This window comes from Perissodus microlepis, chromosome 13 (assembly GCF_051167445.1).
Source record: "Perissodus microlepis isolate ML-2025 ecotype Zambia chromosome 13, ASM5116744v1, whole genome shotgun sequence".
Lineage (NCBI taxonomy): Eukaryota > Metazoa > Chordata > Actinopteri > Cichliformes > Cichlidae > Perissodus > Perissodus microlepis.
The window spans coordinates 17,861,750-17,887,943 of record NC_140473.1 but is presented as its reverse complement, the minus strand read 5'-3'; the positions used below and the strand labels follow the sequence as shown (position 1 = coordinate 17,887,943).

The 26,194-nt window shown below is 42.5% G+C and overlaps 1 protein-coding gene across 1 annotated transcript; it reads right to left on the bottom strand.

Moving 5' to 3' along the window:
- Positions 1-18,257: 18,257 nt before the first annotated feature.
- LOC146375008 (polymeric immunoglobulin receptor-like) lies at positions 18,258-20,231 on the bottom strand. The gene is made up of 7 exons (XM_084949245.1): positions 20,186-20,231; positions 19,652-19,972; positions 19,148-19,462; positions 18,893-19,022; positions 18,651-18,745; positions 18,490-18,524; positions 18,258-18,365 (listed from the first exon to the last, which is right to left on the bottom strand). The coding sequence occupies exons 1-7, from the start codon at positions 20,229-20,231 to the stop codon at positions 18,258-18,260; spliced, it is 1,050 nt and encodes a 349-aa protein (XP_084805371.1).
- Positions 20,232-26,194: the final 5,963 nt, after the last annotated feature.

Below are 26,194 nucleotides of genomic sequence, written 5' to 3'. Positions count from 1 at the left end.
CTTTGTGTCTGCTCTTTGGTCTGTTAAACTAAAACAAGAAGCATAGACCTGTCCTTTTGCTCTAAGCATCAACATTTGTATTTGTTGTACTTTGTTTATCTAGCTTCTAAATGATGTAGATGCTTGGTTCTAACCTACAACAATTTATAAAAACAACTAAAAATAAGACCACAAGGAACTAGTAGCAAGGCACGTTTTTAGTGTTGGATTTTGCATACATTTCAAAATAGAGCCAGACTTGACAGCGGTTCATGTGGTTGTCCACACACAGGCATGGCTACTTATTGTTTTTCTTTTTCTCTTTAATGTACTTGAAGATCTGTCACATGAGTTGTTTAAATACATCCTGTTTCAAAGGCTAACATCAGCAGATTATACAATCATTAAAATAAATTACATACATTAAAAAGTTATTTGTTCTTGTTGCAGGGGTTACAGCATAACTACAGTCAGCAAAGTCTCAGTAACAGCATAAAAATCTATGTCTCCATGATTCCCAATATAAAAACCTGTACTTCTGTGACATGTCACTGGTACGTGTGCTATAATGCAGTAAAACAAACAAGCCATACATTTCAGGAAAGTATTTGATTTCAAAAAAAAAAAAAAATAGAGCATTATGCTATGCAGTTGAGATTTATGAAGGGGTTATGTTTAAATTAAACAAATGTATCTTTATGGCTCCGCCTATTTGTATCCATATTGTCATCAATCCAGTCCTTTTTAGTCACTTCAAACGAGTTTACAGGACTGTGGTGTTACATTTCTTATAATTTCTGCTGTCCTCTTGGCTAGATTTCTCTTAAAAAACTAATTTTTGATGCCAATGACACTTTTTGCCCAGATATAAACTGATTGCAGGGGCTGATAGGAGCTTCTAAGTAGGGTGGGCAGGGTAGGGTAGGTAGGGCTGGGTATCGTCACTGATTTAAAAAATAGATTCAATTCTGGTTCACAAGGTCCCGAATCGATTCGATCCACGATTCGATTCAAATCGGGGAAATTTTGCCTCAGACAGTCAGAAATATTATAATTCTGATCACTTATCAGTACATATCGATATTTTTATATCTATAAAAAGAAAACTGACACTTGTGAGACTTTATCAAAGGTGTAAGCATCACAGCAGATTCCTTTGTGTCAAAGTAACTGAGGATAAAACACAGAAAAACATGCAGGCAGTTTTCCTGGTCTGGGATTTTATAGCAGATGACCTTAAAAATATTGTGCAGTCAAAAACAAAGTGAAGCAGAGCAAAGTTACAGAGGTTTGATTAGAGACACAGCTAAGCATTTTGAAATTTTTCATAATTTTAAAAAGTTTACATTTTTTTTTTCAGTATTGAACAGCAGAAATCAGGCTTTCTTGTCGGAAGTAAAAAAAAAAAAAAAAAACAGCAGCCGACACCGTAGACTGGTGGGTAATAAATAAGCGAATAATGCAAAAAACTTTTTAGATGGGAAACTATTCCTGAGAGAGAAAGAGAGAGCTCTACATGAAGTGTGATTTTATCGTGGTGGAAGCAAAACAGCAAAAGTCAGAGGAAATTCGTGACGATGTTTATGTGAAGCGAAATGTGAAGCGTAGTTTGGATCGTCTTTGGCTGCTGGTTCAGTCAATATTGTTTGGAGAGAGATAAAACCTGCAGCTTCAGAATCTAGCACAAAAAGGACGTAAACACAAAGCGCCCGCCGACACTTCAAAATCAGTGAGCTGTCGGCTTTCAGCCCCGACGCCGCGTCCGCGTATGTGCCGTCGGGTGAGAAAATCTCACTGATTCGGATGCGTTGGGTCCGCATTTTGTGTTTACCTCTTTGTGCAGAATCTGTGTATCTGCTCTCATTTACTGTTTTAGCTGTTTGGTGGTTGTAGAAATTTTGTGAGGTTTAACCTGAGATTCTGGCATTTCGGGCAAAATAAATTCATATTTAAAAATCAATTCAGGATTTTAATGAATCGATATCACATTATCCAAGTCAGAATCGATTTGAATCGATAAATCGATCATCAAAACCCACCCCTACTTCTAAGCTACCCATGAAAAAGGAGGGGCAGTGTTTGTGGTGAAAGACTCCTGGGTGTCGGAGGAAGACCACGCAGGATTGGCTAAAAGCTGACGGGCCAGGGAAGGTGTCCACTTCCCAGAAGTCCTTACTTTATTTAATTTATTATACTAAAAGTTTTCACTGGTCTTGCTGTATCAGCTCTCTGGTATGTGTAGTTTAAACAGCAGCCCAAATTCTCTGATAAAATTAATGCAATTTAAACAATTTATGATCATTAAAATAACAAGAAGGCTAATTTATAGATAGAAGCACACAGCTAAAGCCAGACTCTCATTTTTGTGTGGTGTGACAGTATATTTTTCAGTGATTTCATGCACAGCTGAGGGGTCTACAATGTACACCATCATAATTCTCCAAAAGGTGGCAGAATTTCTACCCCCTGAAAGCTGAGAACTCAGGTTATCAGGTTTCAAGGGGAGTCAAAGTCGGTCATATTTAACAAGTTTTCTTACCTTTTCATCAGTCTGTTTATCCACTGGTTTTTGGTGTATAAGGAAACAGGTTGTATAATTGTGCTTTCTCATAAAAACAAATGCTTATTTAGTTCTGTGATGTTCAACTTTATTTTTTATTATGACACCGAGAAAACTACAGTGGCCCCTAGAGACAAAGCACGTACAAACTGCAAAGCACGTACAAACTCCAAAACACTTACAAACTGCAAAACACGTACAAACTCCAAAGCACGTACAAACTCCAAAACACTTACAAACTGCAAAGCACGTACAAATTTCAAAACACTTACAAACTGCAAAGCACGTGCAAACTCCAAAACACTTACAAATTCCAAAGCACAAACAAACTCCAAAGCACGTACAAATTGCAAAGCACGTACAAACTCCAAAGCACGTACGAGCTCCGAAGCACATGCAAACTCCAAAACACATGCAAACTCTAGGGGCATTGTTGAGCTCGATTTGCAAAATAAACAGGCAAGTTTGTTGCAAACACATGGAGTTGGATACCTGCGGAAAAGACCTGCAAGGATAGAACAACCACACTCATATATATTAAAATCATTTTAAAAAAAAATGTTCATTTACCTGTTACTACCACAAACCAAATCCGGTCGTTGGTACTTCCTGGCTTGTGTAGCACTAGGTAACAAAAGCTCAACACTGCCCCTAGCGTCCTGGAGCACTTCCGTTGTGTTTTGGAGTTTGCACGTGTTTTGGAGTTTGCATGTGTTTTGAATTTTGTACCTATTTTGGAGTTTGCATGTGTTTTGGAGTTTTGTACGTGTTTTGGAGTTTGTACGTGCTATTTCTGTAGGGGCCACCGTAGAAAACAGATCTTCACGTAGAAAGACCTGTTGATGGAGATGGCAAATAGAGGAGAGAATGAGGGAAGGAGGGGTAATCGAAGGGAAGAGGGAGGTGCAGGGAGGATACGGGTGGGGTGGAGATATGAAGGGGGAGAAGGAGGGAAGAAGGGGATAAGGTAGTGATGTGCGATACCACTGATTTCCTTTCCGATCCGATACCAAGTAATAGTGATGTGCGATACCACTGATTTCCTTTCCGATCCGATACCAAGTAATATTCAGGGTGGTATCGACGATACTGATCCGATACCGATACTTTGTACAAAAACTCATTTTATTTATTGCAGCGGTCCCCAACCTTTTTTGCGCCACGGACCGGTTTATGCCCGACAATATTTTCACGGACCGGCCTTTAAGGTGTCGCGGATAAATACAACAAAATAAAACTAGTACCGGTACCGGAAAAAAAAATATATATTCATAACACACGTGAAAAGACCCAGGAAAACCGAGTAAACGATAAAAACGATAACAAAATAACGCTGAAAACCGATAAAAACCCTGAAAACTATACATTTCACACCTGAGCCTCAACTCTTGCGGCCCGGTACCAAACGACTCACGGACCGGTACCGGTCCGAGGCCCGGGGGTTGGGGACCGCTGATTTATTGTATCTCAAATTATAGCGTCATAATGATTACAGGACTTCAGATTTCTTGTTCTTATCACTTAATAATGCAGAGATCATCATATAGAAATAAAAAAAACTGAAGTTGTGCGCTATTTGAACACCTTGCCTGCCTGCAGCACTAAAGGACTCCGTGAGAGACGTCACCTGTCCCTGTCTTCCTCTTCAGTTCATCTCAACATATGCTCGTCATATTCTGTGATATGATTTACTCTGAGGTGTTTGACAAGGTTAATGATGTTGCCACAACCATACATGCCAACCCTCCTGATTTTTCTGGGAGAATCCCAAATTTCTCCCGATTTTCCACCCAGGCAACAAAATTGAAAAACCATATGCAGAATTCATAGCGCGGCCCAGCCAATTCCAGTTTCCAACAATGACGGCAGCTGCTTAGTTTTAATATTACTCTTATTTCTCTTTCTGGGTCGCAAAAAAACTTTTAACATATTTTCAGGCGAGGATGTAGCTGTGTAAACTTCAAATATCTGAGCCGACCGACACATCGTTTTCAAACCCCCGCGGTCTTTCGCTACTCGGGTTAAACATGATATATAAGTCACTTTGATAACTTAAAAATGTTATTGTTTGGCTTTTTCAGTGTTTTATTTGTTCGTGGGTAAATCGGTTTGGCTGAGATTAAAGTTATTAGATTAGATTAAATTAAATGTAACTTTATTAATCCATCCGGTGGGTTCCTGGGGTTTTCACACAGCTGAATAAACGTCAAACAGAAAACTGATTAAACAGAAGTGTGAGACGGTCAAGAGTTTACGTCAGCGCCCTGTTATATTTTAGATAGCAAGGAGCAGACGGCAGCATTTCACTCCACCGAGGGAGCTTGTGACGTACTACCCGGCTTTCTTTAGACCGCGAAGGCCGGGTCCTCAGGTGGAAGCAGCCTCTGAATTTGGACACCCCCGCTGTTTCCAGGCCGGCCAATAATAACGGTGACATTTAATGTATTTTATCCGATAAATAAACCCTGTAAAATTTATTTATCACCCCCCCACCCTAACAGCCCTTTTGAATATCTCCCTAATTCTGAGGTCTCAAGGTTGGCAAGTATGGCCACAACACCTCACTCTTGGAGCACTTTTTTGCCACATGTATCGCAAACCACGTCTCAGCTGTTTGTGGAGGTAAAATACGTCCACACATGACTCCAATTATGCTCAGCCATTGTTGTGAGTGCACACGCCAGCGGCTGCGAGACATTTATACAGCCGTATTTCGCACATAATTATGAAAGGCGGAAGAGGAAGTAGTTCCTTTGAATGTAGACAATCCGAATGTTCTAGTTTCTTTCCACTGTGTTCCTGTTAATGATAAACTATAAATTTACCCTAAATTACTAAAATATTGATATTTTAATGTGAGAATCGATTCTAGAACATAAATGATTGGTATTGGAGGAATCGATATTTCAGGATCGATCCGCACATCACTAGTGCAAGGTGGATACGGGTTAGTGATGGTAAATTTGATTCTTTTTACTGAATCGAGTTTTAATGAGTCACTCACCAAAGTGAATCGGGTTTTTTGAGTCATTTGATTCACTGAGTCAGTCGACCAGAGAGTGCAAAAAATGTACATTTTCACTCAAACTTAATTTGTTTCTCTTTTCATGTAAATCCTACTGCTAAGATGAATGATTCTAAAAGAAAACAACTATTTTATAGAGCAAAAAAGAGCAAAAACATTTCTAAAATTAAGCAATTTCCTATCAAAATTGCTTAATAAACATTTATTTATTTTTATTTTATTTTAATATATTTTTATTTTTTCTTTTATTAGTATCTTCCTTAAATGTGTTAAATATATATTTTCTCATCTAAATGTCCACTGAGCTGTGAGCCAGGGGGCGGTAATGCGCCTTAACATTGGTTGCCAACCAAGAAGAAGAAGAAGCTGTGACCCCAGAGGGAGGGGGTGAGTGAGTGAGTGATTTGTTCGCTCAATGATTCAGCACAGGAGGGAGGGGGTGAGCGAGTGAGTGATTCGTTCGCTCTATGATTCAGCACAGGAAGGAGGGGGTGAGCGAGTGAGTGATTCGTTCGCTCTATGATTCAGCACAGGAGGGAGGGGGTGAGTAGCTCAAATGTGCTGTTAGCATGTTAGCAGAGCGATGCTACTGTGAACCGAGGAGCTATTTTCTTGATGTGAGCTTCTACTCAGGGTTTTTTCTTCCAGTTCAGAGCAGAAATGTTTTTGTTACGATACTCCTCCTTGAATCCTTATCGTGGTGGAGGGGTTTGTGTGTCCCAGGGATCCCAGGGGCTATGTTGTCTGGGGGCTTTTGCCCCCTGGTAGGGTCTCCCATGGCAAATTGGTCCTGGGTGAGGGACCAGACAAAGAGTGATTCAGAAGACCCTTATGAAAAGAACATCGAGGGAACAGTTTACCCTGCCCGGGATAGGGTTACCGGGGCCCCGCCCTGGAGCCAGGCCCGGGGAGGGTGCCCGAGGGCGAGCGTCTGGTGGCCGGGCCTTAGTCCATGGGGCCCGGCCTGGCACAGCCCGAAGAGGAGACATGGGCCCATCCTCCCGCAGGCCCACCACCCACAGGAGGCGCCATAGGGGTCGGGTGCATTGTGTGCCGGGTGGCGGCCAGGAGCGGAGGCCCTGGCGGACTGACCCCCGGCTGCTAAGACTGGCAATAGGGACATGGAATGTCACCTCTCTGGTGGGGAAGGAGCCTGACTTAGTGCGTGAGGTTGAGAGGTACCGGCTAGATATAGTCGGGCTCACCTCTACGCATGGCTTGGGCTCTGGAACCAGTCTCCTGGAGAGGGGCTGGACTCTGTCTCAGTCTGGAGTTGCCCCTGGTGAGAGGCGGCGGGCTGGGGTGGGTATTCTAATATCCCCTCGGCTTGCTGCCGGTACGTTGGGGTTTTTCCCGGTGGATGAGAGGGTTTGTTCTCTGCGCCTTAGGGTCGGGGAACGGGTCCTGACTGTCATCTGCGCTTATGCGCCGAGTGGCAGTTCGGAGTACCCAGCCTTCTTAGAGTCCCTGGGGGGGGGGGTGCTGGAAGGTGCTCCACCTGGAGACTCTGTTGTCCTGCTGGGAGACTTCAATGCTCACGTGGGTAACGACAGTGAGACCTGGAGGGGCGTGATTGGGAGGAACGGCCTCCCTGATCTGAACCCGAGCGGTGCTTTGTTATTGGACTTCTGTGCTAATCACAGTTTGGCCATAACGAACACCCTGTTCGAACATAAGAGTGTCCATAAGTGCACGTGGCACCAGGACGCTCTAGGCCGTAGGTCGATGATCGATTTTGTAATTGTATCACCAGACCTGCGACCATATGTTCTGGACACTCGGGTAAAGAGAGGGGCTGAGCTGTCAACTGATCACCACCTGGTGGTGAGTTGGATCAGGTGGCGGGGGAGGACGCTGGACAGACCTGGTGCACCTAAACGCGTAGTGAGGGTGTGCTGGGAACGTCTAGCAGAGGCCCCAGTCCGCGAGATCTTCAACGCACACCTCCGGCAGAGCTTCAACAGCATTCCGAGGGAGACTGGGGACATTGAGTCCGAATGGACCATGTTCAGCGTCTCCATTGCCGAAGCTGCTGCATTGAGCTGCGGCCGCAAGGTGGTTGGTGCCTGCCGTGGTGGTAATCCCCGAACCAAATGGTGGACACCAGAGGTGAAGGGAGCCACCAGGCTGAAGAGGGAGTCCTATCGGGCTTGGTTAGCCTGTGGGACTCCGGAGGCAGCCGACAGGTATCGACAGGCCAAGCGGAATGCGGCTCGGGCAGTGGCTGAAGCAAAAACTCGGGTGTGGGAGGAGTTCGGAGAGGCCATGGAAAAAGACTTTCGGACTGCCTCGAAGAGATTCTGGCAAACCGTCAGGCGTCTCAGGAGGGGAAAGCGGTGCTCTACCTGCACTGTGTATAGTGCTGTCGGAGCGCTGCTGACGTCGACTGAGAAAATTGTCAGGCGGTGGAAGGAATACTTCGAGGACCTCCTTAATCCCACTGACACGTCTTCCGAGGAGGAAGCAGAGTCTGGGGATGAGGGGAATGACCTGCCAATTTCCAGGGGCGAGGTCACTGAGGCAGTTAAACAACTCCTTGGTGGCAGAGCCCCTGGTGTTGATGAGGTCCGCCCCGAGTTCCTGAAGGCTCTGGACGTTGTTGGGCTGTCCTGGTTGACACGCCTCTGCAATGTTGCGTGGAGATCAGGGGCAGTACCCCTGGACTGGCAGACCGGGGTGGTGGTCCCCATCTTTAAGAAGGGGGACCGGAGGGTGTGTTCCAACTACAGGGGGATCACACTCCTCAGCCTCCCTGGGAAAGTCTATGCCAGGGTGCTGGAAAGGAGAGTTCGTCCGCTAGTCGAACCTCGGATACAGGAGGAACAATGCGGTTTTCGTCCTGGTCGCGGAACACTGGACCAGCTCTTTATCCTCTCGAGGATACTTGAGGGTGCATGGGAGTTTGCCCAACCAGTCTACATGTGTTTTGTGGACTTGGAGAAGGCATTCGACTGTGTCCCTCGGGGTGTCCTGTGGGAGGTGTTGCGGGAGTATGGGGTGTCTGGCCCATTGCTACGGGCCATTCGATCCCTATACAACCGTTGCAAGAACTTGGTTCGCATTGCCGGCAATAAGTCGGACTCGTTCCCGGTGGGTGATGGGCTCCGCCAGGGCTGCCCTTTGTCTCCGGTTCTGTTCATAATTTTTATGGGCAGGATTTCTAGGCGCAGCCAAGTGGCGGAGGGCTTTCGCTTTGGTGGCCTCAGAATCTCATCTCTGATTTTTGCGGATGATGTGGTTCTGTTGGCTTCATCGGGTGAGGGCCTCCAGCTCGCATTGGAACGGTTCGCAGCCGAGTGTGAAGCAGCGGGAATGAGGATCAGCACCTCCAAATCTGAGGCCATGGTTCTCAGCCGGAAAAGGGTGGAGTGCCCACTCCGGGTCGGGGATGAGTTCCTGTCCCAAGTGGAGGAGTTCAAGTATCTCGGGGTCTTGTTCGTGAGTGATGGGAGAAGGGAGCCGGAGATCGACAGACGGATTGGGGCTGCGGCTGCAGTAATGTGGACGCTGCACCGGTCCGTCGTGGTGAAGAGGGAGCTGAGTGTAAAAGCGAAGCTCTCAATTTACCGGTCGATCTACGTCCCTACCCTCACCTATGGCCACGAGCTGTGGGTAGTGACCGAAAGAACGAGATCGCGGATACAAGCGGCAGAAATGAGCTTCCTCCGAAGGGTGGCTGGCCTCTCCCTTAGAGATAGGGTGAGAAGTTCGGCCATCTGGGAGGGGCTCAGAGTAGAGCCGCTGCTGCTCCACATCGAAAGGAGCCAGCTGAGGTGGTTCGGGCATCTGACAAGGATGCCCCCTGGGCGCCTCCTGGGTGAGGTGTTCCAGGCATGTCCCACCGGGAGGAGGCCCCGGGGCAGACCCAGGACACGCTGGAGAGATTATATCTCTCGGCTGGCCTGGGAACGCCTTGGTGTTCCCCCGGATAAGCTGGAGGAGGTGGCTGGGGAGAGGGAGGTCTGGGCCTCTTTGCTTAGGCTGCTGCCCCCGCGACCCGGCCTCGGATAAAGCGGATGAAAATGGATGGATGGATGGATACTGGATGTTGTGTTTTTCTCCACAATTTTAATTATAAGCTAGATACATTGCTGCTAACAGCAACAGGGATGAGTCAGTGAGTCAGTTGGGCTTGTGAATCATGATTCATGAGTCAGTAAAGTGATTCTCGAGTATTGAACGATTCGTCCATGATTCGCGCATCACTAATACGGGTGGAGATGTGAAGGGGGAGAAGGAGGAAAGAAGGGGGTAGACGAAGGTCGAGGTCAAATTTATTTATATAGCACATTTCCAGACAGACGATGCTGCACAAAGTGCTTAACAATATAAAAATGCCATTAAAAAGAGACAATATAAAACAATGATAGGACAATAAAAGAATTAAAACAATAACTAAGACTATTAAAATAAGACCAAAATGCTTGGGTCACAGTGTGTTAAAAGCCAGGGCATAAAAATGTATCTTTAGTAGTGATTTAAATTGATTAAGTGTGTGTGCAGATCTAATCTTTAGGGGGAGACTATTCCAAAGTCTGGGACCTGCCACAGAGAAGGCTCTATCACCACAAGATTTGAGACTAGTCCGAGGGATGGAAAGCATTAATTTTGAGCTAGACCTCACGGTTTTTCCTGGAGCTCAGACAGGTAAGAAGGGGCTCGGCTGTTAAGTGACTTAAAAACAAAAAAGTAAAAGTTTAAATTGGAACCTGCAGGAGACAGGAAGCCAGTGTAGAGAAGCTAAACCAAAATACAATGAATTGCAGTAGTCCAACCTGCAAGTAAGGAAGAGGTGAATAACACGTTCAAAGACATTAGTCGAGAGGTATGGCTTTACCTTGGCTAGCTGTCTTAACTGAAAGAAGCAGGACTGCACTTACCTGCACCAAGACACCAAGGTTTTTTACATGTGTTTTACAATAGGAGGTAAAGGGGCCCAGAGTGCTATCGATGTGATTATTGACTAAGTTGCCGAAAATGACAACTTCAGTTTTATTTTCGTTTAGCTTTAGAAAATTTAACACCATCCACTGTTTGATGTCGTCAAGGCAGTGTAATAAGAGCTGGGGACAGTCTGACCCTGCTTTTAAAGGCAGATAAATCTGCAAATCATAAGCGAAACAGTGGAATGAAATGTTGTACCGCGAGAAGATGGAACCCAATGGCAACAAATAGAGGGTGAACAGGGCAGAGCCCAAAATAGAGCCTTGAGGTGCATCGTATTTAAGAGGGGCTATTTTGGCGTTATGAGGGCCCATATTGACATAAAAAGACCTTCCTGACAAGTAGGACCGAACCACTGTAGGGCAGATCCCTTTAGGCCAGCATAAAATTCTAGCCATGATAACAGGATGTCATCAAGCTGCTGACAGGTCCAACAATAAAAGGGCAGCAGGGAAGTTAGAAAGATGCACTCTGCTGGTCCAGTAGTTCCATGGGAAGCACGCAGAAGAGCTCTGACTTTGATGAGTGTACCATCCCGCTTTCCTCCTTTCTTCGGGAGCTTCTTCCAGGAAGTGGTGTAGGAGTGTCGGCACAGATAGGCCGTAATACGGGGCTCAAAAAGTGATGGAGGAGGCCCATAATCATCCCCTGTCGCTGTTTGTTTAGGAGTCAGATCATACGATGCTTTGATTTCTTGCACCTGCAACTCAGTTTTCATCTCCAGTGTGTTTTTTTCTTTGAGGTCTTTATTGTCTGCTTGGATCTTCTCACAATCTTCCTGCAGTTTGTTAAACTTTTCATCCTGTTCTTTGCTCTTTTGTTCAAGTTTCTCATGTTTTTCTGATCCTCCTGGATTTCACTGTTTCCGCTCTGCAGTTCTTTGTGAATCCTCTCAAGTTATTCATATATTGTCCTGGACTTCTTTATGCTTCTGCTCAAGCTATGTATATTTGCCTTGTACTTTCTTATTCTCTTCCTTCCTCAAATTCTTTATTCTTGTCCTCTAGTTTTGTCTTGTCTTCCTGCAATTCTTTATCTTTGTCCTCTAATTTTGTCTTCTCTTGCTCAATTTCTCTACTTTTGTCCTCCAACAGTGCCTGCTTCTGTTCCTAGTCTTGACATTTCTCCTTCAAATTTTGGACTTCTTCCAAATGTATCTCCCTTAGAAAATCCTGGTGCTCATTTTCTGCTTCAATTCTTGTGTATGCCTCCAGCTTTTCCTTCAAGTCATACATGTCTAGCTGATTCCCGTCTTCTAGTATTTTGTTTTCTTGTTCCAGCTTTTCATATCTTTTCTCCAGTTGCTTGTATTTGGTCTCCATTTCTTCTCTAAGAGCTACAAGCCCATCCTTATGGCATAAATTCCTCCTCTCTGCCAGAAGACCATTTAGGCAACTTTTCAGTTGGTACGTGCTCTCTCGTATATGAAGGTTTTCCCTCCTGCAGTTCTCAAAAGCTCTTCTGAGACCATTGTATTCACCGGGGGGACCGTACTGCCCACCGCAGTGAGGAGGAGGTCCTCTGAATCTCAGTTGATAGTTGTTTTGAGACATAGCAAAACAAACCAACGCAGTTCTTTTTTTGTTCAAGACGAATCAAAAATCTTTTTAGAGACAAATTCAAAACTTGTTTAAATGCTGTCAGAATTGTGGCGATGTGAACGTCTAACCGGCGAAAACACACTAAAAACGATACCAAACACTGTGGTTACTTCACAGACTGCACTTCATCGTAACAAACATTAAAACGTTCTATATGCAAATTAGGCTGAGACGGCTTTTGTCTATCACGTGACATCAAATCTGACTTAAAACAAAATATTTTTTTATGAGTGTATTTATTTTGCCATTTTCAATAAAGTTTTAATGTCTCATTCTTCAACATATTTAGGATCCTTCTTACCGAGTGTTTACATAAGGTGTCCAAGGCCAATATTTCAGAGAAAATGTGAATACTGTTTATATTATAATAGTGGTGCTTTGCTATTACTACCAGATAGTAATAGCAAATATCCAGATAGCAAATATCCATTGAAACAATGTTTAGTCAATATCAGTTGATTCTATTGAATCAACGTTGGAATCTGATATTGACGTAACGTCACTCTTGTACGTCAGAATTTGATATTGAATCAATGTTGAATGCTGCCATTGATTCAACGCCAAATTTTCAAACACTGTTAGATGTTAGAACAATGTTAGATTCTGATATTGAATCACTTTTGAAATCTGATGTTGATTTTCCATTACCTTTGCGCCCTTGGTTACTATTGAAACAACAATAAACTCATTATTAAAAATCGGTACTTAACAGGTATTTGTACCAATACTAAAGCACTGCAAATTACCAGCAATACTTAAACCTGCAAAAAAGACAATTGTGTATGAACCACAAATAGGAAACCAATGTTATTTCTATGTCAACGTCAGGTTTCATCAGTATTCTAATTTTGTTTCAACATTGATTTTGCATTGACATTTCAATCCTGACCATAATGATGGATCAGATGAAAAATCAACAGCAGTTCAATGTCTCCTTGCTATCTGGGCTTTGTGTGTTTGCTTTTTCTTCTGTTGTGGCAAAAATGCAGTGCAGGGACAGTAAACATATTACATTAAATGCTGGCATTCAGTTAAAACCCAGACATGAATGAAAAAGATACACACAGATTAAATGCAGAAAATAATATATTTATGATGGATATACAATATAATTGGACTCCGAAAGCAGAAACAGTTTGCAGCTCTGATTTCAAAGTTTTAAAGTGATTTTTACCTTTTTTCAGTTTTTGAAGCAGAACATCATAAACAGCACCCACAGAAAGCATTTTTGATTTTGATGTGAAACCTGGAAACATATTAAACGTTTCTAAGTCTGGCCTTTCTAATGAACCAAACTGTATACAGATAGGTTGGAAAGTCAATGGCTTATGATGACATTTAATTGATTATAGATATTTGCCTCCATATGGCGCCTCGCTGACGCTTTGCTACAGCGCACAGCGCCAACCAGGGGGGCATCAACGTTTTTATGTAGGCCTATCTGTGCTGTGTAGACATAATAATGTCAGATTAATAATGACAAACAAGAAATAAAATATCACTGCAAACCTTTCAACTGAAGTTTTTGTACTTTATTCATTCAGTATTTCGCTGTATTTATTTATATTTTAGAGTATTTCTCTCTATTTTATACATAGCCTGTTGTGTTTGGTTTGACTGTATTTGTAATATCTTAAAACCGACTTTGTTAAAAGTCTTGAGAAATGGCATGATGTAAAAGATAAATGACAACTTCTGTTTTCTGGAAGCCATGTTACCAATACTTACAACAGTCTCCCACAAAGCTGCTTTTCGCGATCACTGCTCCTGCGTGTTAAGCTGGAGACCCACATAGATGTAGCTAAACTAGCCACCTGCTGGGGTTGTTTACCCATCTTCACGGCGTGGCAGGAAGATCAGCAGCTCCGTTTTTCTCCGCCTTCATCTCTCTCCAGCTCTACCAAAAACTACGAAGTCCAGTAGCACATTAATACAAAGGTTTACTCAAGGACATGCTGGAGTGAGTGTTACTTTACTGTTTGAGTAATCAGTGTACTTACTCATCTCCAGCCCCAGCGCTAGGGGCTGCACAGCTGTGGATGGGGGCTAATGTAAAAGGCTCACAACTCTTAATGGTCACCCGCAGAACAAATGAGGTGGCATTAATGCTCCGGAGGTGTCCGTTAATACGTCAGTGAGGCGGACTAGCTCAGTGCGAGCGCAGCCAGCACAACAGGCTGCAGTTTAATAATAATGGATTGCATTTATATAGCGCTTTTCGAGACCCTCAAAGCGCTTTACAATTCCACTATTCATTCGCTCTCACATTCACACACTGGTAGAGGCAAGCTACAGTTGTAGCCACAGCTGCCCTGGGGCAGACTGACAGAAGCGAGGTTGCCATATCGCGCCATCGGCCCCTCTTGCCATCACCAGTAGGCGGTAGGTGAAGTGCCTTGCCCAATGACACAACGACCGAGACTGTCTGAGCCGGGGCTTGAACCGGCAACCTTCCGATTACAAGACGAACTGTCAACTCTTGAGCCACGATCGCCCCAAGTTCCAACACCACTAATGAAATAAAATTTAAATTCACATATTTATTTATTCATTCATTTATTTATTTATTTCAGCAATAATGGTTGGCCACCTGGACTAATAATGTCTGGGTCATTTTTTCCTCCCATTCCAGCCCTCGAAACAACCATACCTCACCTGCAGTAGAGATTCATAGATTTTTATTTTGAGCTTCAACTAAACTATGAACATATTAAATCACTGCACAGTTTTTATATAAGTGAGAGACATCTGAAGAGAGTTCTTGGTGTAAGTGGATTGCAAGCCATACTTTATTTGATTGACTACCAGTCACAGTACTCTGGACAGCTTCACAGGTACCAATGGAGGTACGATAAATGCAGGGGGAAAAGTCTTTCTCAGGATCTCATAAAACTTTTGCGATAATTTTTTTCTCCAATGTCCATTGAGAGACTCTGTAGGAAACCAATGAAGAGATGCCAGTAGAAGGAGAAATATGCTCTCACTTTCTGTCAGTACACATGCTGTAGCATTCTGGATCAACTGAAGGCGTTTCAAGCAGCTCATCAGCTACAGAGATAGTAAGTCTTTTGGGTTATTTCCCTGAGCTCGAGTATTTTATGAAGTGATTTCCATTACAGCTCTATATTGGCGGGGTTTTCCCTTTGACTATAGTATTATGTCCCAGCCCTTCTGAATTTTTTTTTAGTTCTCTTCCTTGGTTTCTGATAATTCCCTTTTGTGTCCAGTCTGTCCTTGTCTCATCTCTGCGTTTGGTCCCTAGGATCTTTGCAAGTCAGTCTGGTCTCTGTGCATTTCCCTTTCTGTCTTTATCAAGTCTGCATTTCTGTTCCTGAATTCTGCTATATTCTGCTGTATCTTAATAGTGTTTTATTCTGTGTGTATTATGTTCAGTTTTGCTTACCTTGGTTCTCCACGTGTCACTTCTTTGCCCTTACCTTATGTGCATGTTTAAGCCCTCAGTTTGCTTCTTTTCTTTGTTGCATCATCTGTCATATTAGTGTGCTTAGTGTATTTCCTGGTTTTTGTTTGCTTAAGACTAAACTGCAGCACTTTTAATCTAGTTCCTCTTACTGTATGGTCTGTAACATAGGCACTAAAGCTGATCTGCCAGAGTGTCTTACTAAAGAGGATGGTTCTTTGGATAAAAGGGGGAGCAAGCAAGTCAGTAATCAAGACACAGGGATGATGTAGGTCTAATCAGAAACTGTTTATTCCCAGGCCAGGGAGCACAAATAAAATAAAACTCTCAAAAAACATACTCAATAAAATGTTTTCAATATACTAATATCCCCCAGGAATAAACCCAATTCTAAAACTGCTAGAAATACAATTTTCTACGTGCACTAAAATCCTCTGATGTAACTGCCCCACAAACCCAGATAAATGTTCATTTTTGGTCCACCAGCAGGCCAGAAATTTCCTCTCCAGAGCAGGGTCCACGCCAGCCTCGTCCCAGACAGACGAGGAGGAGCCTCCTGTCCCCCTCTCGTCCCTTCACTGGGCCCATCGCATCCCAGCGCAGCTCGCATTCTACACCGGAGTCCGTCGTGGGATGCCACCACGGTACCCCTCGCGTCAGCACAGATAAGAGCCAGAAAAATCATCCTGGAAGCGGCCCTGGCTTATAGTAATGGTGACCCTCTATCAACACAGCTGCATCTGGTGAACAACAGTGGAGACAATACTCATGAATGCAGGCAGAGGTATACCTCTGCCCTGCTGCGAAACACACGCGCTGTCTCCTACTGTTGCCGTTCCTGCTGTTGCCGTTCCTGCTGTCGGGACTGGGTCACTACGTCACGCTGACCAGTCCATCTCCAGATGAAGCGCCGCAACCCCACGATCAGGCAGCAGGTCCCTCTTTTTCACCTGGCCTTCTTGTGTTCATTTCATTTCTGGGGCCTCTCTCCTCCAGTGTTCAGCTAGCTTCCTTTTAATAGGTCTTTAGACAGCTGACAGGCCACCTCTGGACACACCCATGCCTCATCAGGTGATCCCTATCAGCTAGCGCCCAGCCAGTCCACAGTGTATTAAAATAATGTCAAATAACACACTAAAAACATGCAATACAAACAGAATAAAATCATGCAAATTAAACTACACACAAATAAACACTAAAATCTGAATAAAACCAATATAAAAGATAAATACAAATTTACATTTTTTGACATATGGTCTTCATTTTAGTTACTTGTAGACTGGGTGTGAAGCCAGGCATCTAAAACATATACAAGTGTTTATTTTTTTTGTTTTTGTTTTTTCACCTATGTTGTACGCATAAATTCAGATCATGAAAATAGATGACATGGACAAAAGTACTGACAAAAGTACAACAACACATTACACTTACAGGAGCAGCACAGCCATGGAAAACCATGTCATGAAGCTCCAGAAGGCACAGTTTTTATGCTCAGGTTAATACCAGCGGTTCAGAGCTCTGCAGTGACCGGATCAGAAGAGCAATGGCAACGTTTCTGCAGTATATGCTTCAGAACTCAGTGAACCTTTTCTATAGATTTACATGGTTTACCACTTCATAGCTGAGACGCTTTAGTACCTAAAATGCTTACACATTACAATAATACTACTTACAGCTGATTGTGGAATATCTACAACTATCTAAGAGTGCACAGTCTAACAGTCTGTAAAGCTTCTTTATTACAAGAATGAAGAATGAAAAGATATGTCAATGGTCTTGAAAAAGAAAAACAGCTCAATGCTTCTCTGAATAAATTTGCAGCTATGCAGAAATTATCTTGTTTACAAAACAGTTAAAAGGGTTAAGGTTAAAAGTTACTACATAACAAGTAAATGAAGGAAGATAACAGAGCAGCAAATACAAATACTCTAGTAATAAAAGATACAGAAAAAAGAGATACAACTCTTTAACATTAAAGTTTTAACATCAAAACATTTCAGCTGATGTGCTGTATGTAACTTCCGTGGCTTTTCTGTCACCCTGTTGGAGAACAGAAGCAAATGATAATTAGAGAGAAAAAGCAAAATATGACCAAATTCAAAGTGAAACATGTCATATCAGGACAACAAGTAAAACGATTTGATATCAAGAAAAACACAGGGAGTGAGATGCAGTGTGTGTTTGGTTTCAGGTCATTTAATATTTACCCTTTCAGTACACTTCCGTACAACAACTGAACTGTAAATGATTTCCACATCACTTTCACCAAATGAACTCTGGAAGAGAAGAAATATAGAAATTGGACTATTTACATTTCTGCTGTGCTTTAACAAAAAATAGATTAAACTCTACTTATATTCTAAAGTGTAAATGTGTAGCTGTAGTATTTTAGGGTAACCTCGGGTGATATTTCTTCTGCATTTACAAATCTGGTATGTGCTTCTCTACTATTCTAGTATTCTCACTAGTCTAAGTGCCAGGTATCAGTGTTATTGATAAAATACGAGTATTTAAATGAAAGAGAAGGGGTAGAGGTTTGAATCTTCAGAAGCAAAATACAGCTTTGTGATTCATGATCTAATTTCTTCTGATAGCTGTTGTTGTATTTTGCAAGTTATAAAAAATACAACAACAGTTTACCCTATGAGGATTCATTTTTCTCAGACATATTAGAAATGAATCTACAATAGATTACATATCCAATGTACTCTCAGATGACCGGTATGTTCACTGAAAATTCTTAGATTTGAATTTCTTGATGCTGTTGTAGTTGGTTACCTTGGGTGAACGTTTTTTCTTGGGTCTGACTTCAGAGTATGTTACTTCGTCTCCAGCCTGCATTGAAGTACAAAACACAGTTCAAACATCTGCCAAACTGTAATTATGAAACCGTTTTACTTTCTCTATTCTTTTAGTATCATGTACGATGCCCACATAGAAATAAATCAGTACAACTTACCATTGCTGTGGCTGATGATTCTGCTTTGTTCTGCTCTAATAAAACAAAATGACTGTTACTGATTCTTTGTAGCAATGCACAATAACTTAAATGTTGAACTATTTCTAAAGATTTGTAAATCAATTTGAAATGGATTTTAATCAAATTTCTAGTAGACTTACTGTGTCTCATTATAAACCAGATGAACAACATCACAATTACAATCAAGGTCAACACACTCAGAGGGATGATGAGGATCTTTGGGTCAAATGAAGATCTACAACATGCAGTTTATAAACAAAATTTAAATGAATAAGTAATAATAGCATCTGTAAAAATGTTTGTAGAATCTTTCTTACACAAAACATTTTACCACTAAATACTGCATGGAAATATAAAGAAATGAAGAAAAGAATTATCTGACCTGTGTTCTTTATTTTCTTCTACTGTAGAAATGTTCCATTGTTCCATTGTAGTAATTGTTCCACTTCCAGTAACAGTATGAGTAGTACTACTGCCAGTAGTAGTAGTAGTAGTAGTAGTAGGGGTTGTGGCTATATTTCCAGAAAGAACATCATCAGTACAGTACTGTAATGATTATTATGCTAATACCTCTTACAGTCCTAACACTTAGAATATGTAGAATTCATGATTTTTTTTTTTTTACATGTATTATTACCTGCAGTAGTAGTACTAGTAATTTGCTTCTCTGTAACATTTAAATATACTGGTATCTGAATGTCCCCTTCAGCACACCAATACCAGCCACTGTCCTCTGACTTTAGTCCACTCATGGTCACTGTGAAAACATTTGGGTCTCTCATATGAGTGCTCACTGTTGTTCCATCTATAGATCCAGATGATCCTGTCACACAGTTCCTGCCCAGCCTGCACCACTTCATTGCTCCAGAGTTACTGTGGTGACATCTGATGGTTATGCTTTCTCCAGTATATCCTGTAATCCTCTGATGATCGACGTAGACACTGGGGGTACCTTGCCAGTAAAACAAATAAAAAATGAACAGATTTTAAAAAGTGCTCAATAAAAAATTCATTGGTAATTCAGACTTCATATCTAATGAATTAATTAAAAATAAGAGCACATCCAGTCTTTCTGAAAAACTTACATTTTTCTGAAGGAAATGATAAACTATTTGAAATGTGCAAGAAAATAGGCACTTACCACTGATAACTAACAGTTGAAAATACTGTCCACAATCTGCTCCATTATCAATCTCCACCACACACCAGTAATCAGTGTTTTTATCTGTCAGCTCGTTTATAGTAACGGTGAAAATTTTCTGGTTTTTGTCATCAGAGATTAAATATTTTCCTAAAGGGTCTGCTTCATTCGTTTTTACTACATATCTGCAGGAGCCCCATATATGTCCTTTACACAAGTACTTCACATGGTCTCTATATTGTGACTCATAGAGACATGGGATGGAGATAGATTTTCCAACTTCAACTGATACTTTACTGACTGCAGTTATGCTGTGAACTCCTGCAACAGGAACAAATAAATAAATATAAACAAATTAATAATCTTCATGTTTATGTTTAATTAAAACATTCTTCTTTCACTTGTCTCTTGTACATGTGGACACTTAGAGTATTGTTAAGTACAAAAGTGAATAATACAAAATGTCTTTAATGTAATAATCTGCTGAGATTAGTCATTGAAACATGAGGTATTTAAATGATTGCTGTGACCAACCTTTGAGCACACTGAAGAGGAGAAGAACGATGAGATGAGCAGCCATGCCTGTGAGTGAGAAGAATTAAAACACATGAACCACAGTCAAGTCTGGATCTATTTTTGAATTCATGCAACGTGCAAATGCAACACTTCAAACTGCCTTCCTTCTAGTTCCTCTACTATAAGCTGTATTTTTTTTCTGCTGTAGACAAGATATAAAAATTATCATCCGCAATATTCAAAATCTTTATGGACTCATTTACTAATAAGAATATGCATTCTCATAATATAATAACACTGAATAACATTGAAAGTGCAGGAATTGGGAGTAATATAAAAACAAAAATGTTTCAAATGCGCTATGAGTTGTCACAAAATCTGAAAATAGAGGTTAGGATAATCTTTTGATGCTGATGCTTACAGTTTATTGGGGATAATGAGATTATTTTATGTTATGTTATCACCTCTTCCTGACTGAGAAAATATAATTTACAGAAAGATTAAACAGTGTCAGCCTGATCTCACTTGCAACACAGAATGCTTTGTCTCGCATGTTAACTCTCTGAATTACCCCTAAGTGTCAGTTTCAGAGGGCTTCGGCACTCAGCATTTTACTCCCAGACATATTTACTTATTGAGTATAATATTTCACATTGTAATTTATTATTCTTTTAGTACCATGCTCACAAGGAAATAATTCGGTGCAATAAACAGAGTGCAGCCCTGTGGGTTTTTTTACTGTGACAGATCAAAATGTCCATGAAAATGGCCTCGAAATTATTGTAATAAATTTACAATAATTATTTACCTCAAACAGGTAACACTGTGTTAAAATGTCAAAAAAATACCAAACAACTAAATACACAAAATCTTTATTTAAAATCAATGTCATGAAAGTTACGTTCTCTTTCTTGGTTATGTTATATTCCTGGACATTTTTAACACGCTGAGAGGCCGTTAATGACTGTTTTGCTGTGTTTTTGGCTTAAAAAAACTAATAAAAAAAGCTGTAAAGGATTTTCCCTCATTTGCATCTTTTAAGGCTGCCTTGCACCTGGAGAAAGCATGCCCTTTCAGTATTTAATTAAATTTGTATTAACATTTCAATTAAAAGCTACTTATTTTGATGAACTGGTGTTAATTATATTTTTGTAGACTTTGAAGATTGCATTGAATGATTGGCCCAACAAAATGTCAACACCACCTTGTCCAACAAGAACTTTTAGGTTTAATCTAATATTTAAAGATTGACAGACCCAGAATTCATTTTTCATTATTTCATAATTTGTAAAAACAGAGAAAAACAAAAAAACAAGAGCTTCCTTCAAGTAACTAAAAAGAAATCACAGTATAAACAATACGAACACAGAATAAAAACTCTGCAGATCTGGCTCTAAATAACTTCCTGGATTGCCATGTGGGCTCCTAATGACTTCATCCTGACTCATTTGAGTGTCTCTATCTCTCATGAGAGATACAAATACTTTCCCAATACTCCCACCCCTTCTGGCCCACAAACATCTTTCTTTAATACTTTTTATACATGATGTTTACTTTGTATTTTTCTTTTCTAGGCTGAAACAGACAGAATACCGGGACTCACAGATAATTGGTTACTAATATTTTTATATTGATTTTTCACAAGGGGTCCACCTGACACTGATTCAAGATTTGGAGTTAAATGTGCTGCTACTCTTTAGAATATTTCAATATAAAGTAGTGATCTGACCAGTGGAAAAACCAACATTGCCATCCAGCACATGCGGTGAAAATGTGTACAAAGAACAAACACTTCAGTGTGTGAGAAACAGTGTTGATGAAGCATGTACCCTCTGTGTGGTTTGATGAACTACAATAACCACAGAGCTGTATACCACATCCTCATCATCACATTTAGCAACTTATCTCTGAGCAGAGGTGGAAAAAGTACAGAAATTCTGTACTTAAGTAGAAGTACAGATATTAGTGTTAAAAAAATATGCCATTAAAAGCTAAAGTACTGATTCAAATTCTTTACTCAAGTAAAAGTAGAAAGGTACGGACTCTGAGATGTACTCAAAGTTAGAAAGTAAAAGTAGCTCCTTAAAGAACATTTCTAGCACCTTTTATGCAAAGCTAATATACCTTATGCTATATTAATGTAATGATATTAGTACATAGGAATACAAACTTTATTTCAGTCAGACTGTTAAAAACAAAATGCCATATATATAGATCCAATATCTAATTTAAAAACATGAGGACTTACATGTAAGCTTTAAATTTCCACTTTGTCAAATTCCACTGAGCATCCTTAACTTTAAATCTAACCTCTCTTCTTCCTCTCCTGTCCTGTCTTTCTTATCTTTCTCTGAGTGAAGTTAGCTCTCTTTCTTTTCTCTCCCTGTGAAAAACAGCAGTTGGTCCTTTAGCTAGCAACACACAGTGTGACAAACTGCACACAAACACTTTGTATGTTTATTGATGTTTGTGGTGTCCTTGGGATTCCCATATGCTTGTTTGCCATTCACCTAGGGACCATTTTTGATCCGAGGGCACCACAAGGGTTACGCTGATAGAAATGCTGTATTTGAAATTCCCTGGTACTTAAAAATATTACTCACTTTATTCGCTCTTCTTCTGTAGGGCTAGCTATAGTTGCTGAAGTACTGCATCTGCAGTTATGGACACCTGCAGTCATTCAGTGTCGTGTCAAAATAATAATTAACCAGCCCACTTTAACCTGTGACTATAGCACACAGTTTGCTTCTTTCATCTCTTTTTACCCAACATCCCTTGGTGATTAACACACAGGATTGCCTTTCATGTGTTACTGTTCGACCTCAGAGTGGTTTGATGTTTGAAGGCCCGCAGTGATGTGAAATAGTAACTCCGCTCAAATGCGTCAAACCAGAAGTAACGAGTCTGTTTTGACAATGTAAGCAGTATATATATATATATATATATATATATATATATATATATATATATATATTTATATATTTAAAAATGTAGGAGGTAAAAGCAAAAAGTTGTCAGAAAAATAAATACTCAAGTAAAGTACAAATACCTGAAAATTCCACTTAAATAAGTAACGAAATATTTGTACTTTGTTACTTCCCGGCTCTGCCTCTGAGAAACAGAAACACGAGAAAGGTGAAGTAGCGAAAGATAAAAAAAAAAAATTCTCCATTTTTAAATGCATATGTGGTAAAATATGCAATTACTTGCCTAATTATGTCTGAGATATTTTTTTTAGGGATTAAAGAACTTTTGTCAAAATTATGGCATCTTACTTCCTCTTTCTGCTGATGATCACATTTAAATGATTTTTGACACAGTTAAGACCTTTGTTACACTTGACTGAATTATATCAGGATATGCTAATTTACCAACCAATACTTCTCTTTTAAAGGGTAGGTGTGATTTGAGACAATATTGTAACTTTCTATATAAAATTAGCATTTCACATCATTGCACAAGAGAAAATATTTTTGGTCATTTCCTTCACATATTGATCCAGGCAGCTACATCACACATTTGTATGCCTACTTACACCACTTTTTTTCAGAGTTTGTACTGTGAAAAATGATGCTAATGTTTCCTCCATTAACCCTTGTGCGCCCTGGACCAAAAAAAAAAGAAGAGGGGGGGGTCACGCAGACCCCGGCAGCGCGGACCCAGGTCTCGTCGCGAAACAGGGCGCCAGTTCGCGGTGGGGGCAGATGGGGGTCAGGCGGACCCCCGGCTATAGCGGGTCTCGTCACAGCGTCGGACAAAGGCACCTAATTGGTTGTAACCCTCCATCGATCGTGTAAGTTACGATGTCAAACCTTGGGGTCTGGAGGGACCCCAAAGCGCCACGGCAACAACTCTCAACTTCACATCATCATCATCATCATCATCATCGTCTCCTTCTCGAGAGTGTTCGCGTACACCGGCCTCAGTGAGGACCTCGGACTCTCCGTTCCTCCTTGACCTTCCTCCTTCTCCCCAGTTCTCCTGCTCCCCGCAGGCGAGCGCTTAGCCGGATGGGCCCCGGGTTACGCGTAAACCGGCCCAAGTGGGGACCGCGGGCGCTCCGTGCTCCGTGGGTACTCTGTGACCCCTTAGTGATCATGATGGGGTATTTCGCCACCCCACACCACATTCGTAAGTTACGATGGCAAATACTGGGGTCTCGAGGGACCCCGAACCACCAGAGCAAACGTCTCTCAACTTCACATAATCATCATCATCATCATCATCATCGTCGTCTCCTTCTCCTTGGTCCTTCTACCCTGCGCTTGCAAACGCTCAGCTTTACAGAGGGTAGTCTTCACGTAAACCGGCCCTCTCCTCAGTTCTCCTGGGCCTCGCTGTTGGACGCTTGGCTTTACAGAGGGCAGAGTTCGCGTAAACCGCCCTCCTTGAGGGCCTCAGACTCTCCCTGCCGCCTTCCTACCTCCTTCTGCTCCATTCTCCTGCTCCTCGCAGGCAAGCGCTTAGCCGGGTGGGCCCCAAGTTACGCGTAAACCAGCCTTCGCAAGGACTGGGGGTACACTGTGACCCCTTAGTAATGGCGATGGGGTATTTCGCAACCCCAATGCACATTCGTAAGTTACGATGACAAACACTGGGGTCTGGAGGGACCCCGAAACGTCGGAGGAAACAACTCTCAACTTCAGATCATCATCATCATCATCATCGTCTCCTTTTTGGCAGTGTTCGTGTAAACCGGCCTAAGTAAGGACCTCGGACACTACCTGCCTCCTAGTCCTCCCTCAATCTCCTCGGTTCTCCTGTGCCTCGCTGTCGGACGCTTAGCTTTGCAGAGGGCAGTGTTCGCGTAAACTGGCCTCTATGAGGACCTCGGACGCCCCCTGCATCCTTGTCCTCCTACCTCCTGCTCCTCGGTTCTCCTGCTCCTCGCAGGGGAGGGCTTAGCCGGACGGGCCCAGGTTACACGTAAACCGGCCCAAGTGAGGACCTCGGACTCTCCCTGCCTCCTAGTCCTCCTTCCTCCTTCTGCTCCGTTCTCCTGCGCCTTGCAGGTGAGCGCTTTGCCGGATGGGCCCCGAGTTACGCGTAAACAGACCTAACTCGGGACCTCGGGCGCTCTGTGTTCCGTGGGTACTGTGTGACCCCTTAGGAATCGCGATGGGGTATTTTGCAACCCCAATGCACATTCGTAAGTTACGATGGCAAACACTGGGGTCTGGAGGGACCCCGAAACGTCGGAGGAAACAACTCTCAACTTCACATCATCATCATCATCATCATCTTCTCCTTCTCGGTAGTGTTCGCGTAAACCACCCTAAACGAGGACCTTGGACTCTCCCTGCCTCTTCCTCTTTCTGCTCCGTTCTCCTGCTCCTCGCAGGAGAGCGCTTAGCCGGATGGGCCCCAGGTTATGCGTAAACCGGCCTAAGTGAGGACCTCGGACTCTCCCTGCCTCAGCGTCCTCCTTCTCCTCGGTTCTCCTGCTCCTCGCTGTCGGACGCTTAGCTTTGCAAAGGGCAGTGTTCGCATAAACCGGCCTCCATGAGGACCTCGGACTCCTCCTGCGTCCTTGTCCTCCTACCTCCTTCTGCTCTGTTCTCCTGCTCCTCGAAGGCGAGCACTTAGCTGGATGAGCCCCGGGTTACACGTAAACCGGCCTAAGCGGGGACCTCAAACTCTCCCTGCCTCCTAGTCCTCCTACCTCCTTCTGTTCCGTTCTCCTGCTCCTCGCAGGCAAGCGCTTAGCTGCTGGGCCCCGGGTTACGCGTAAACCGGCCTTCGCGAGGACTGGGGGTGCTTTCTACTCCGTGAGTACACTGTGACCCCTTAGTAATCGCGATGGGGTATTTCGCAACCCCAATGCACATTCGTAAGTTACGATGGCTAACACTGGGGTCTGGAGGGACCCCGAACCGCCGGAGGAAACAACTCTCAACTTCACATCATCATCATCATCGTCTCCTTTTCGGCAGTGTTTGCGTAAACGGGCCTCAGTGAGGACCTCGGACTCTCCCTGCCTCAGCGTCCTCCTTCTTCGTTCTGCTCCGTTCTCCTGCTCCTCGCAGG

Coding starts and splice junctions, on each gene's coding strand:
- LOC146375008 (XM_084949245.1), bottom strand. CDS start 20,231: ATGGCTGCTCATCTCATCGTTCTTCTCCTCTTCAGTGTGCTCAAAG. Junction 19,973..20,185: donor CCTCTTCAGTGTGCTCAAAG/GTTGGTCACAGC, acceptor TTCCTGTTGCAG/GAGTTCACAGCATAACTGCA. Junction 18,746..18,892: donor GAAGAAAATAAAGAACACAG/GTCAGATAATTC, acceptor TGCATGTTGTAG/ATCTTCATTTGACCCAAAGA.